The sequence below is a fragment of the Leucoraja erinacea genome, chromosome 11, assembly GCF_028641065.1.
Source record: "Leucoraja erinacea ecotype New England chromosome 11, Leri_hhj_1, whole genome shotgun sequence".
Lineage (NCBI taxonomy): Eukaryota > Metazoa > Chordata > Chondrichthyes > Rajiformes > Rajidae > Leucoraja > Leucoraja erinaceus.
Genome location: NC_073387.1, coordinates 50,051,308 through 50,066,999, shown reverse-complemented (window position 1 = coordinate 50,066,999; position 15,692 = coordinate 50,051,308). Strand labels below are relative to the sequence as shown.

The 15,692-nt window shown below is 45.8% G+C and overlaps 1 protein-coding gene across 3 annotated transcripts in view; it reads left to right on the top strand.

Annotated features, from left to right (window-relative positions):
* jade2 (jade family PHD finger 2) overlaps positions 1 to 15,692 on the top strand; it is a 152,854-nt gene that overhangs the window by 23,992 nt on the left and 113,170 nt on the right. For all 3 annotated transcript variants that reach the window (XM_055643236.1, XM_055643235.1, XM_055643234.1), the window contains one exon: positions 432 to 517. In XM_055643236.1, coding sequence (XP_055499211.1) covers positions 432 to 517 — 86 coding nt within the window. The remainder of the gene's footprint in view (positions 1 to 431; positions 518 to 15,692) is intronic.

Here is a 15,692-nt window from a genome sequence, read left to right as displayed (position 1 = left end):
CAGCATCTGCAGTTCCTTCCTACACATTCTCCGATTCCCCTGGAATATTGACATTTGCACCATCATTAGCTGAGGCAAACATTCTCTTTGTCAACTCTCCAGACCTTTCACTTGAGTGTGACTTGTAAAACATGTTTATTTTTAACAGCTGCAAAATCAATTAGTTTGGAGTCAAGATTTAACTCTTTGGGCTAATGGAATCGAGGGATATGGGGAGAAAGCAGGAACGGGGTACTGATTTTGGATGTTCAGCCATGATCATATTGAATGTCGGTGCTGGTTCGAAGGGCCGAATGGCCTACACCTGCACCTATTTTCTATTATTCCATTAATGTTTCCATTAATGCAACTTGTTCAGTTTTTTCGTGTGACATCCCTTTCATCTTGAATACCGATGTCTAACTTTCTTCTCTCCGCTCCTCTCTCCGAAGGTCACATAACATTATGGTCTCCTGGTTCTAAATCAGCAACTACAAAGCACCCTTGGGCGAGACAGGAAGAGAAGAAGCCTTCAGAGGTTTGTTTGTTTCAATATTCCGCTCCTTCTGCAAATGTGTTTCAGTGCAGTCATCGGGCATGGACATCTCTGTCTATCACTGGCGCTGTTTATTAGTTAATCAAAAAAGATGGTCAACAGTTGAATTCTAAAAAAACGTCCAAGGATCCGTTGGTTTCATTTTAAATGCTTCAGCACAGATTGCCTTTTCAATTGAGTTGTGAATAATTCTCGAAACTGGTTGCAAAAAAAAAAATGACAGTATTAAGGGCCTGTCCCACTGGCATGCGACTGCATGCGGGCAAGCGCGACCTAACGTGGTCACTTGAGCCGTATGGCCTCGCGTCGCCGGTCCCACTTTGATCACCGGAGTTGTGCGGAGCTGGTCCCGACATCGCGCGGGGCTCCGAAAAACTGACACTGTCCAAAAATTCCGTGCGGCAACGGCCTTCCAGCCCGCAGCCGCGTTGAGGCCGTACGCACCACCTCGACGGGCGTGCGCAAAGTCTCGACGCCGTACGCAGCGTCATGACGGAGTACGACTAGCGCGAACGTCCCGCGGACTTTGCTCGAACTTCACGTCAACTCGTACGGGATCACTCGACCTCCGCGCGGCCCCCGCTTCCGGTTTGGTCGCGCTCGCCGCATGCAGTCGCATGCTCGTGGGACAGGCCCTTTACAATGTACAATTCCTCCCCCTTCTGTCATGGGGTGAACTGACTCCCCTTCTCCCTCACCAATCTTTGCACGTCCCAAATTCTGGAGTTTCCACTCGTCACTTTAATTTCATGCTTCATGTATCTCATCGTGTTTTATCACTGTTGGCGGACCGTGGGGTAAATAAAGTACTATCGTCTCGTGTGCCTGTACCTGAGACATTATTCAAAGCTGCTGCCTCACCACACCAGACACCCGGGTCCGATCCTGACTTCTGGTGCTGTCTATGTGGAGTTGGCACGCTCTCCCCGTGACCGCGGTGGGATTCCTCCAGGTGCTCCGGTTTCCTTGAATCCCAAAAGACGTGCTTGGGTTTGTGGGTCGTTCAACCGATGTAATTTCCCCTTGTGCAGGGAGCAGATGCAAATGTGGGGGAACATAGAACGAGTGTGTACAAGTGATCGATGGTCGGCGTGGAGTCGGTGGGCTGAAGGGCCTGTTTCCAGGCCGTGTCTTTCAATCAGTCAAAATGACAATTTCTACAATATTGATGTCAAATGTTTAGATGGCAGATCATAGTAATTTCATTTATTAAGGCTGAATATTGTTGTGCCAGCAGTTACACCCAATTAACTCGTATTTAGCATGAAGAGTTTCCACTTTGGAGTCTGCACAAAGGACTTGGTGATAAAATTGGCCGTTGCAACATCTAGTTTGTTAGTTTAGTTTAGTGTCGCATGTACCAAAGTGGAGTGAAAAGCTTTAGTTAGCCTGCAACCCAGTCAAAGAAAAGACTGTACGTGAATACAATCAAGCCATCCACAGTGCATTACCAAAGGATATACTGTCCGACATTTAGTGCAAGATATAAATAACAAGATATAACAAGGACACAACAGCATTGTATCAGATGTCCATTTTAACCCCAAGAATTGCCTTTTTTTCCCTCTTATCCCTTTGTTCTTTCAGCAAAAGCCAACTTCAGCTTGGTCTGCAACCAGCGTTAGAGTTTGTTCATGTACCATAAGTTGTAGATGTAGAATTAGGCCATTCAGCCCATCGAGTCTATGCCTTTCGATCGTCTCCCTCTGAACCCCATTCTCCTGCCTTCTCCCCGTGACTTGGGCACCCTCACTCATCAAAGAGCGGTCAATGTCCCCCTTGAAAGCCCCCGATGTTTTGGCCTCCACAGACGCCTGTGCCGGGGCAGGGGATTGCTGACTTAGTTGGACGTGTTGGGTGAAGGGAAGGGTTTGCTCTGCATGGGTGTGTTGCGTTCAGTTTGCCGTGCACCACAGGAAGTGGTGCAAAGTTGCCTCCTCAAAAATAACGGCAGTGCAGCAGCAAGGCTGATGTAATAACAATAAATAATGATCAGGTTTTAAAGGCAAAGCAATAGCAACTTCAACTTTAAAAAAGTTGTTTCTGGAAGATTACTGTAAACATATTTTACCGTGGAGTTTCCATGAAAGGGTACAGATTATCATACCACATTATTCATTGCCACAGAAGGCTGTGGAGGACAAGTCAATGGATATTTTTTATGGCAGAGGTAGATAGATTCTTGATTAGTACAGGTATCAGGGGCTATGGGGAGAAGGCAGGAGAATGGAATTAAGAATAAGGAGTAAGCCAGGAGAATGGAATTAAGAATAAGGAATAAGCCATTCAGAACGGAGACGAGGAAACACTTTTTCTCACAGAGAGTGGTGAGTCTGTGGAATTCTCTGCCTCGGAGGGCGGTGGAGGCAGGTTCTCTGGATGCTTTCAAGAGAGAGCTAGATGGGGCTCTTAAAAATAGCGGAGTCAGGGGATATGAGGAGAAGGCAGGAACGGGGCACTGATTGGGGATGATCAGCCATGATCACATTGAATGGAGGTGCTGGCTCGAAGGGCCGAATGGCCTACCCCTGCACCTATTGTCTATTGTCTAATGAGGTTAAGAGGGAAAGATAGATCAGCCATGATTGAATGGCGGAGTAGACGTGATGGGACGAATGGCCTAATTCTGCTCCTATTGCATGTTTAGTATAGTTCACCGACACAGTAGGAAGATAGGCCCTTCGGCCCACCCGATCGCCCATTCACACGAGTTCTAAGTTATCCCACTTTCCCATCCACTCCCTATACATTAGGGCCGATTTACAGTGGGCCAGTTGACCGATAAACCCGCACATCTTTGGGCTGTGGGAGGAAACCGGAGCAAATCGGGGGGAAACCCACAAGATCACAGGAAGATCGTGCAAACTCCACACAGGCAGCAGCCAAGGTCGGGGTCGAACCCGTGCCTCTGGCACTGTGAGGCAGCAGCTCTACCAGCTGCGCCACCATGCTACCATGATGAAGGAAACAATTTTGTCATTGTTTGCCTTGGATGCCATTCAGTTTAATTATTTAAAAAGTACTTCATAATTGTGGGTGAAGCTCCAGGGATTTTATCTTTTCTGCATAGTGTGATAGTTTGTGGAGATGGCAGTGCCAAATAGCAGGATGCCACTTCGAGTACAGTGGCGGAGTACACACTTAAGAGCCTGTCCGACTTGGGTGATTTTTTTCGGCGACTCTAGGCTGTTTTCACATGGTCGCGGGGTGTCACCTGCATAGTCAAGAGTTGCCGCCTCAAGTCGACTAAAGAGTCGTAACATTTTTCTGGTCGCCACTGGATTTTGAAATGTCCAAAACGTGGACGTAGGTCACCGGTTGTCAGTAGCTTGCCGTAGCTAGACGTCGACCTGGTGATAAGTTGTCATAGACATTGTCGGGGGGGGGGGGAGAGGTCCATTCGCTGTTTTTTCGGTGACCTGCTACAACTGTGGCAGTCGCCGGCAGTGGAACAGGCCCTTTACTACCTGCTCTTACGCAATCAGCTTGCTGTGTGAAGAGTGAAGGCTGTAAATCTAATCATAGGGACAGAAGATGGTGTAGGGTAGAGGGTACTCCTGCTGTCTGGCCTTCCTGTTCTTGTTTAATATTAACGTCTCCTACCGTTTTTAATCGGAACGGCAACGGAGGTGACTTGTATTGTTCACACACTTGGTATGATCAGATATAATGTGTTTAGTTTAGAGCGCGGAAACAGGCCCTTCAGCCCATCAAGTCCGCGCCGACCTGCAATCCTCACACACTAACACTATCCTACACACACTGGGGACAATTTACAATTTTACCAAGCCAATTTACCGACAAACGTGTACTTCTTTCGACCGTGGGAGGAATCCCACGCAGGTCACGGGGAGAATGTACAAACTCCGTACAGACAGCACCTCCGTACAGGTCAGGGTACATTCCGGGTCTCATACTTTCATACGAAGGAAGACTGGATAGACTCGGCTTGTACTCGCTAGAATTTAAAAGATTGAGTCTTATAGAAACTTACAAAATTCTTAAGGGGTTGGACAGGCTAGATGCAGGAAGATTGTTCCCGATGTTGGGGAAGTCCAGAACAAGGGGTCACAGTTTAAGGATAAGGGGAAATCTTTTAGGACCGAGATGAGGAAAACATTTTTCACACAGAGAGTGGTGAATCTCTGGAATTCTCTGCCACAGAATATAGTTGTGGCCAGTTCATTGGCTATATTTAAGAGGGAGTTAGATGTAGCCTTTGTGGCTAAAGGGATCAGGGGGTATGGAGAGAAGGCAGGTATGGGATACTGAGTTGGATGATCAGCCATGATCATATTGAATGGCGGTGCAGGCTCGAAGGGCCGAATGGCCTACTCCTGCACCTATTTTCTATGTTTCTATGTCTCTGGCGCTGTAAGGCAGCTGCGCCACCGTGCCGCATTATTGTGGGATGGCCAATATTTTTAAAGACCCATCCCTAATTGCCCTTGAATCATGTCACAAGTCAAGAGATTAGAATGTTTGTTAGTCAAATGTACCGGATCTGAACTGCAATAATGACGTTCTCGCCTGCTGCTGTTTCACAGGCACTCTGGACAACAGTAATAGATATACACAAAGTGCGGGGAAAACTGAGCGGGTCTGGCAGCATCTGCGGAGGGAGTGGATGGGCGACAATAAAGTCCTCACCCCGAAATGTCGTCAAACCATTCCCTCCGCAGATGCTGCCTAACCCAGCTATCCCAGAGTTACTCCAGCGCTTTGTGTTTTGCTCAACATTTCAGCGTCTGCAGTTTATAGAAACATAGAAAATAGGTGCAGGAGGAGGCCGTTCGGCCCTTCGAGCCAGCACCGCCATTCATTGTGATGAAGGCTGATCGTCCCCAATCAACAACCCGTGCCTGCCTTCTCCCCATATCCCTTGATTCCACTAGCACCTAGTTCCTTGTGGATCCCACGATAAATATATAACGTGTTAGCCCTTGCAGTTTGGTAACAACACATAATCAATGTGATGGGTCACTGTTTCTGCTTGTATCTGTTGATTCTCCCTGTGGTTTAACCCTTGCCTTGCCTCTTGGAACCTCCGATTTTATGTCCAGGGGTTTCTTGAATGCAAATCCCTTCAGTGCCATGTCGTTACCTTGTATTGGCTCTGCTCATTCCGTTCACATAGCGCATAGAACAGTACAGCATGGAAACAGGCCCTTCGGCCCGCCATGTCTGTGCCTTGCATCAGTTCACTTTAGTTTATTGTCACGTGGTACAGCGCAAGGCTATGATGCGCGCTAACCGGCCAGCGGAAAGACAATACATGATTACAGTCGCGCCATTCAGAGTGTACAGATACACGATAAGGGAGTATCGTTTAGTGCAAGGTAAAGCCAATCGCTGGGAGTTGCAGAATGGACAGATCCGAGAGGAGTTTAAGATCAGAGTTAAAGTAAGGAATGTAGAGATTTAAAAGTGTGGAGCAATTGTAATGCGTTGATTACAGATCGGCTTCTGTGACCAGCGCACAAATAGTCGCCAGGGTTGGACGCCATCTTGGAATCTTTCACCCGCCAGGACCATCCATCTCTTACCTGCCTGTTGATAATCCATATCCCTCCAGTCCCTGCATATCCGTGTGCCTATGTAAAAGCATCTGGAATGCCACTGTCATATCAGCTGCCACTATTGTATCTGCCCCTACCACCCCCAGCCGTACTTTTACTTTAGCCTCCTTTGGATTCCCTCCTCCATCCTCCCTCATTAAGTCAGCCGCGCTCCAGTTACTACCCCTCTTCCTCTGTCAAATCAATTCTGTGTAACACCTCAGACATCCTTGCTCATATCTTTTGATACAAAGACTTCCCCACAGCTGTAATAAATTAGGTACTTGCTTAAAATATTGATCGGCCTGGATAGAGTGGATGTGGAGAGGATGTTTCCACTGGTCATAGCCTCAGAATTAGAGGACGTACCTTCAGGAAGGAGATGAGGAGGAATCTCTTTAGTCAGAGGGTGGTGAATCTGTGGAATTCTTTGCCACTGAAGGCTGTGGAGGCCAAGTCAATCTATATTTATAAGGCAGATAGATAGATTTTTGATTAGTACGGGTGTCAGGGGTTATGGGGAGAAAGGGGTTAGGAGGGAGAGATAGATCAACTATGATTGAATGGCGGAGTAGACTTGATGGACCAAATAGCTTAATTCTGCTCCAATCACACAATCTTATAAAATAAAACAGCGTGTAAACGTGAGAAATAATGTTGATGTAGTCCTTTTCACCTTTCACGCCCTTTTGCCTATTTAGTACCTGGGCGTCACGGTGGCACAGCGGTAGAGTTGTTGCCTTGCAGCGCCAGAGTCCCGGGTTGATCCTGACTACGGGTGCTGTCTGTACGGAGTTTGTACGTTCTCCCCGTGACCTGCGTAGGTTTCCTCCCGCACTACAAAGACGTACAGGTTCGTAGGTTAATTGGCTTGGTTAAAAACTGTCCCCAGTATAGGATTGTGTTGGTGGTCGGTGCTGACTCGATGGGCCGAAGGGCCTGATTCCACGCTGTATCTCTTAACTAAACTAAACCTAACTACTCATAACAGCCACTAGGTGCCATTAGCATGATCTGTCATGGGTACGCACTGTACTATCTATACTGGCACCGTAAAGTTTCCTTATGGGATTCATTTGGTGAAATCTGATCTATATGGTAAATGCTCTGTGCAGTTTGCCTGGGAATGGTCTATTTGCTTTTGTTTACAGCCCGCAACAAATGGAAATTTAGCTCGGTCACTAATTCCCACAAATGCATTGATGATTTCCTGACAGTAAATATGCTTTTGCTTTTTTTCTGTGGGGCATGAAAGCTAATTTGGTGAATAATTCAAGTTAATCCCCAGAGCAGGCGAGAGAAAATGTAACAAAATAACACTGAACGGTGGGGATGAAGGCATGCCAGTGACTAAATTGTTCATTGAAATATAGCTCAGTTTATCAAAAGAAGGTGCGGATAGGAGCTGTGAGCCAGTTTGAAGTATTCTTCCCTCTTTCAAACGATTACATTTAAATAACGGTTTGCGGAAAGAAAAGGACATGCTGTAAAGTATTTAACACGTTTTAAATCCCTTTGGCGTAGGTTCAGTGTACATCATCCAGAAAACATTAGTGGAGACTCTAAAAGCTAACAGGCCTTAACGTGAAACAGGAGTTTGTGTGATTAGTGCAGCTTGTTGCAGGCATGAAGTGTACACATTGGGACCAAAGATGCATAAATATGATCCTGAAGATAATTTTTTTGAATCGGCGTAGTTGGATAAATCTATAGGAAACCAGGGAATTTATGTGGGACACATCCCTAGTGCCATTTAACAGGTCAGACCTCCAAAATGGACAAAAACATTTATTGACAATAATCCAAAATAGTTTATATTTGGGGGTTCAAGTCTGTTTTGCTTGCGGGGTTCAAGTCCGAACTGATTTTGGATGATCAGCCATGATCATATTGAATGGCGGTGCTGGCTCGAATGGCCTACTCCTGCACCTATTTTCTATGTTTAGGATTAACTTGTGATTTGCTGTCCAGCATCTCACGCTGTGCTACACTAACAAGAGGAAGAGTTTTATTGTCATGGGACTTAAATTGTGAATGCTATAACATTGAGCACTTAGCCATGGTGGTTCTGATTTTTTTTAAACATCCTGTTGTCTATTCATAGATTATGGGACAACTGCGTAATCTTTCATTTGTGAGGCAATTAATAATGATCAGAATACAGTCAAGCGTCTAGAGTGTTTTATTGTTATACTTGACCAAGTGCAGACATGTTGCAATATTCCAGCACTCACCGCGGGCGGGCGTGGACCCGAGGAGTCGAGCGAGGCCGCGGGCGGGGCAAGGACCTGAGCGAGGCCACGGGCGGGCTATTTTTCACTATTTATAAGTTGTGAAATACAGCATGTAACGTGAAGTGAAGCAGTTTATGTTGTCGACGGAGTAAATGTGATTAATAATGTGTGAATATTTCTGCGCTAGCGGGTGGCGTTTTGAAGAAGGTAGAAAGACAAAGACGACACACACACACACGTATACATACGTACAAGATGAGACTTTTAATAGTATAGAGATGTCCCAGATAGAACAATGAAAATCTACACTGTAAACAATATAATGAACGAGAAAAAAAAGTTTGGAGCAGTAAAGTTCTTCGTCCCACAATATCTCTGCCAAACATTTTTTGCACGAAAACTAATGAAATGTTACCACTTGCCCATCTGGAGTGGTAGAGTCACACAGCGTGGAAACAGACCCTTCAGGCCAACATGGCCAGGCCGACCAACCCCAAGAGACTCGTGCCCAGAGAAACATAATCGAGAATCAGAGGACGTGGGTTTAATGTGAAGGGGAAAAGATTTAATAGGAATCTGAGGGGTAACTTTTTCACATGAAGAGTGGTGGGTGTATGGAACAAGCTGCAAGAGGAGGTAGTTGAGGCAGGGACTATCCCAACGTTTAAGAAATAGTTAGACAGGTACATGGATAAGGCAGGTTTGGAGGGATATGGGCCAAATGCAGGCAGGTGGGACTAGTATAGCTGGGACATGTTGGCCGGTGTGGGCAAGTTGGGCTGATGGGCCTGTTTCCACACTGTATCACTCTACAATTTGAAAATATTAGGCCACCAGAATTGGGTCCAATGTCATGTGTTTGTTCCTTTTGCTGGAGCTGGAGGCAGCTATAAAGCCACAGTCCTCTCTCCGTTCCCAAATGCCTGTAATCTCTGCCAGTTTCCAGATAAAACTGGCGTTGTTGTATTTTTCTCGCGAATGCCACTCTGAAATGTACCAGTGAAGCCAACGCACCCAAAACAACTATTTTAAGTGGAGGTTGGATTAAAATTCTGCAACTTCATTCACGAGCCACACTTGGAGTAAAATCCAACCGTATCACCTCACTTCAGTACTTGGTGCAGTTGGATGCAATTGTGGAGAGGTCTGGGCTGTCATTAATTACAGTCCACTTAAACAACTGATGGCTTGGGCTCAGTGTATCCTTAGTTTAGCTAAGTTTTGGTTTCGAGATACAGCGTGGAAACAGGCCCTTCAGCCCACTGTCCCCAACGACCAGTGATCACCCCTACACTGGTTCTATCCTACACACTAGGGACAATTATACACAAGCCAACTAACCTACAAGCCTGTACGTCTTTGGAATGTGGGAGGAAAGCGGAGAAAACCCACGCGGTCACGGGGAGAACGTGCAAACTCCGTACGGACAGCACCCCGTGGTCAGGATCGGGCCTTGGCTTCTGGCGTTGTAAGGCAGCAACTCTACCACTGTGTCGCCCGATGCTACTTCTGTATCAGTTGCAAGCCAGTTCTGTAATTTTCTCTTTTTCTCTAAACCAGCATCTGCAGTTCCTCGTTTCTCTTAAATCTGTATTTAGTGTAGTTTGGAGATCCAGCATGGAAACGGGCCCTTCAGCCCACTGCCCATTCACACCAGTTATAAAGCCAGGGTCAACATCATCAGGAACCTTGCAGGCAACAGCTGGGGATCCAATGCACACACCCTCCGTCCTGCAAGCTTAGCCCTAGTCTACTCAATAGCTGTGTTTTGCTCAACAGCTTGGGCTAATTGCTGCCACACCAAACCAGTTGACACTGTCCTTAACTCTGCAATGCGGGTGATCGCAGGGACGCTTAAGTCAACACCTTTGCAGTGGCTCCCTGCCCTCTCTCTTATCGCCCCTCCCAGCATACGCAGAAGGGAGAGGATGTTGAAAGATTGGAGCACCGTCGAGGCTAACCCTCACCTTCCCATCCATGCTGGCTCGAACAATCTGCCCAACATGCGCCTGAAGTCCCGCAAACCCTTCTGGTCTTCCATTAAATCCCTGGAAGACTTTGACTCCGGGACTGAGTGGCGCGGAGCCTGGAAAGATGCCGACACCAACAACGGAGAGGTCACCACCGACCCCCACAGTGAAACCACCGGGTTTTGGCCTCCATCACAAGCAATGGCTAACCCTGAACAGAACCCGCACCCTCCATGCATGAACAGCCCATCACCTGCATCAGTGGCGGATGACAGTCAGCCTTGCTTGCGACTGTGGACATCCAGACTGGAGGCGTGGGTTCGAATCCCACTTCTGACACCATGTAAAGACTTGTCAAACACACGATGTCTTCACTACTAGTTTATTTCAAACATTGTTATAATACACACACTGTGCCCTAGCTGTCCGTGGTCTGTCACTGGAGCTAGAGAGCGAGATAGAGGTGGGGAGGCTACAATTATACTGAAGATAATGGGGAGTGGTTAGTAGTGGTGAGGTCACTATGTTAAAGGAGCATGCACTGATCTACACAGACCACCCACACATTATGAATGACCGCCCTCTGAGGCTTTTTTCCTGGGGGCATCGAAGCCACCCACCCAGTAACTGATGCTGTCCTGGCCTGGATGTCTACCCTTGCTCTACAACTTCAGGCTATGCACGCTACAAGCAAGTTCTATGTTGTCCACGTTCTCATCTGCTCCCTCCACACCAGGAGCAATTTTACAGCGGCCACTCAACCTACCAACCCACACATCGTTGGGATGTGGGAGGAAACCGGAGCACCCTGGAGGAAATTCACACAGTATTTTGATCACTATGAAGAATAGCCAATTAGTAATATCTTGTCCGTCTCACTTGCAGTAAGAGAGGGATGTGGTTACTTCTGTAGCAATGTGCAAGGATATTGCCATGTAACCCCGTATCCGATTACTTGCTTTCATTAAATGTAAGGTGTCTAGACTAAACAATGAAAGGTGACCCAGGCTTGGAAATCAGATAGAGATACTGTTGTGATATCGAGACAAACATTTAACTTCACTTTTTGTTTAATTGGATTGTTTGGTGTGCTGAGAAGAAAATTTATTGAATTGCTTAAGAACATGTGGCATTCTGCCCTGTGCGAAGAATTTCCAATTTATACAATGAGATTAGCTGTCCCTGGAAGAGTTCAAATCTACCGTTATCTCTGCCGCTGCCTGGAGACCTGGACCCGCGCAGCTGTGTTCATGTATAAGGTGGACTTGGGCGAATAAAGTATCCACAGAAAGCAATTGGGCCAACCAACATCATCTCTGCAGATGGGCCTCGACCCAAAATGTCACCCATTCCTTCTCTCCAGAGATGCTGCCTGCCCCGCTGAGTTACTCCAGCTTTTTGTGTCTATCTTCAACATAATCTCTCCCTGACTGCCGGGGATTAATCTATTCATGACATATGTTTGGCAATGACACTAAACCTAGGTCAGTGTCAAAACACACGACAGTGTCAAATCCAACTCCATGAGTAAAGTGTAACAAGATATCACCCCTAGGATTCCTCGCTCTTTAATCCAGTGGCAGATTGTGGTCTGAGCGCAGATTTGAGTTGTGTTCACATTGCAATTGAAACACTGGGCAGGGTGAAGCTGCAGTGGCATTGCAAGTTCAGTTTTGTTCATTGTCACGTGTACTGAGGTACAGTGAAAAGCTTTTGTTACGTGCTAACCAGTCAGCGGAAAGACAATACATTATTGCAATCGAGCCAGTCACATGTACAGATACATGATAAGGGAATGACGTTTGGTGCAAGGTAAAGCCACTATAGCCTGATCAAAGATGGTCCAAGGGTCGCAATGAGGTAGATAGTAGTTCAAGACCGGTTGGTGGGATGGTTCAGATATAGGAAATAGACTATAGACAATAAGTGCAGGACTAGGCCATTCGACCCATCGAGCCAGCACCGCCATTCAATGTGATCATGGCTGATCATCCCTAATCCGTACCCCGTTCCTGCCTTCTCCCCATATCCCCTGACTCCACTATTTTTAAGAGCCCTATCTAGCTCTCTCTTGAAAGCATCCAGAGAACCTGTCTCCACTGCCCTCTGAGGCAGTTGCCTGATAACAGCTGGTAAGAAACTGTCCCTGAAACTGGAGGTGTGCGTTTTCACACTTCTGTACCTTTTGCCCGACGGGAGAGCCGAGAACTACAAGTGAAAGTCGTCTTCGTGTCCATCTTGTTACAAATGTTGGCCTCGCTGTCATCATCCGTCGGAGGTTTTTTGTCAGTCTCCCTACCTGCTTCCACTACCTGCAACCTCCGGCAACCACCTGCAACCTCCGGGAACCGCACGGAAACCGTGGGTGGGGCGCAAAGTCTCCAGAGGTTTCCGTTCAGGTTTCCTAAGTGGGACAGGGGCATTAATGTGTGCCATAACCAGTCTCAAAGCACATAAACCATCCTTTGAACTTTCTCATGTAATTTGCCTACACCATTGCTCTATTGACAGGCCTATAATTACGATGTTTTCACACACAAGTGGCATTACTTAGCCGCCTGTTTAAACAGGATTTTTTTTACAAACTGTGTATAAGTTCATACTTGCTGTGCTTAAGTAGTATTTATTTTCCTTAATTGACTCCAAAGATGAAGTAATTACTTCTTAAGAAATAGGGTTTAGTCTACCTTTGAATCCCACTCTCTATGTTGCCTGAGTCAATATAAAGTATCTCTCCGCAACCGCCTCATTGATTCCTCTTGTAATTTTAACGCTTGTGTCACACCCTTCCTCATCTATTAATTAATGGGAACTAATTAGTTATTTTTGCATTGGCCTTCATTGACTTGAAGGTACATACCAATGTGGTAAGAGACAGCACTCATATTTTGCTTGGGCACCTTACATGAATGTTGATTTCTCTAACTTCAAGTAACCCTTGTATCCCCTCTCTCTCCATCCCTCCCCCACCCACATCGTACCTGCTTCAAAGTCACCTTGTTGAGTCTCACTGTCTGTAACTCGTTTTCACCCAGTCCCCAGCTAACAAAGGCCTGTTTCCTTTATCACCGTTACTCTTTTGCATATCATTCATTTGTTCTATATCTCTCTCTACATCACCGTCCATATCTCCCCTTTCCCTTTCACCTGAATCTCAGACTGAAGGGTCTCGACCCGAAACGTCACCCATTCCCTCTCTCCAGAGATGCTGCCTGTCCCGCTGAGTTACTCCAGCGTTTTGTGTCTTCCAGTTTGTTAATCTTATTCCATTTTTTCACTCTTTATTTATAGGCTTCCAGTTCCTAAACGCATTAGTGCTTGCATACTATTTTCAATATAAGATCCATAACTTTGACTAATTATAGGTTTAAAGAGACTAACAAGAAAATAACACAGTAGTAATATGACTTATTTATCATCTATACATAAACATTCTAATGTTTCCTCTTCAAAACACTAAATATTGTTGATATTAAATTTGTGTGTTTTTCTAGAAAGCGGTTTCTATGGCATTAATTGATGAGGAGACCATTAAGGTTTCACTGTAATGAGAAATAATGAGGGTTGCTAAGGAACTGCACGACAAATAACAACAGTTAGCCCATCTTGATACCAATTCTAACTCCGCTGGGGTTATTGCATGTTGAGTATCACTTTTTGTAAAAAAAAATTGGCCACAAACCCTGTATGAATATGTTTCCTTTTATTGCTTGCAATTTACAGAACTGCACTATATGTCTGAAGAAAGGTCTCGACCTGAAACATTCTATCACCCATTCCTTCTATCCAGAGATGCTGCCTGTCCCGCTGGTACTCCAGCATTTTGTGTCTATCTTCGGTATAAACCAGCATCTGCTGTTCCTTCCCGTATAATTGCATGAAAGACATCAAGGGGCTGTCTCACTTGGACAACCTAATCCACGAGTTCTGGCGAGTTTGCCTTCGACTCACAGCATGGTCGACACGAGGTCGTAGGAGGACTTTAACTCTCCTTCATGCTCGAGAGTAGTCTCCGCGTACTAGAGGCATCAGCTAGGTCACAGCGTATTTTTCAACACGTTGAAAAATGCCCGAGAGTAAAAAAAGGTCGTCATGGAAAAAATCGATACTTTTTTTACTCGTGGGTTTTGTCGTAGTAGGTCGGGATATTAGTTGTGGGTAGTCAAAGGTGGTCATAGATAGTCTTCATCATAGTCGAAGGGTGGTCGTTTTCACTCTCCACTATTCGGTGTCCAATTTTTCCGAAGTTAGTCGTAGCTAGTCGAAGCTTGTCTTCAACATATTCGAAGGAGGTCGAAGGAGGTCTTCAACATGACATTTTTTCAAACTCTCCTAAACTCTTCTAAACTCGGCAATTAGGTTGCCGCAGTGGGACAGCCTCTTCAGGAGAGCTGCATTATAAACTGTACATTGGAGAAGCAGAGGACATTGATTTAAGGTGCGGGGGGGGGGGAAAGATTTAATAGGAACCTGAGGGGGTAACTTTTCCATACAAAGGGTGGTAGGTGTATGGAACGAGCTGTCAGAGGGAGTAGTTGGGACAAGGGACTATCAAAACATTTCAGAAACATTTGGAAAGGTACATGAATAGGATAGGATTGGAAAGATATGGGTCAAGTGCAGGCAGGTAAGATTTATGTAGATGGGGTATGTTGGCCAGCATAGGCAAGTTGGGCCGAAGGGCCTGTTTTCACACTATGATACTATGATAATTTGATTGGATAGCTTTCCATTATGGAAATTAGATATTAATCCATTGTGGATTTTTTAAATTTAAAAAGAGGCTGGGAATATAAATTATTGGAAATAACTGGAATAATTATTATAAATGATCACACAAGATTCATCCATTTTTGGGGAGTCAAAGAACCTTTGTGTTGAGCAGTAGGGCTCTGGGGAGTGTGGTGGCACTGAGGGGACTATGATTACTACATAGTTTCCTGAAAATGGAGTCACAGGTTGATAGGTTTGGGAAGAAGGTTTTTGGCGCACTGACCTTCATCAGTCAGGGAATTGAGTTTTGAAGTTGGGATGGTATGCAACAATTGGCAAGGATGAGTGGGGGACTTCATTGAAACTTGCCAAATAGTAAAATGCCTGGATAGAGGTGATGTGGAGAAGATGTTTACACTAGTGGGAGAGTCCGGGACCTGAGGTCTTAGCCTCAGATTTAAAGGGTGTTCCTTTGGGAAAGAGATGGGGAGGAATTTATTTGGTCAGAGGGTGGTGAATCTGTGGAATTCATTGCCACGGAAGGCTGTGGAGGCCAAGTCAATGGATATTTTTAAGACAGAGGTAGATAGATTCTTGATTAATATCGGTGTCAGGGGTTATGGGGAGAATGGGGTTGAGAGGGGAAGATAGATCAGCCATGATTGAATGGCGGAGTAGACTT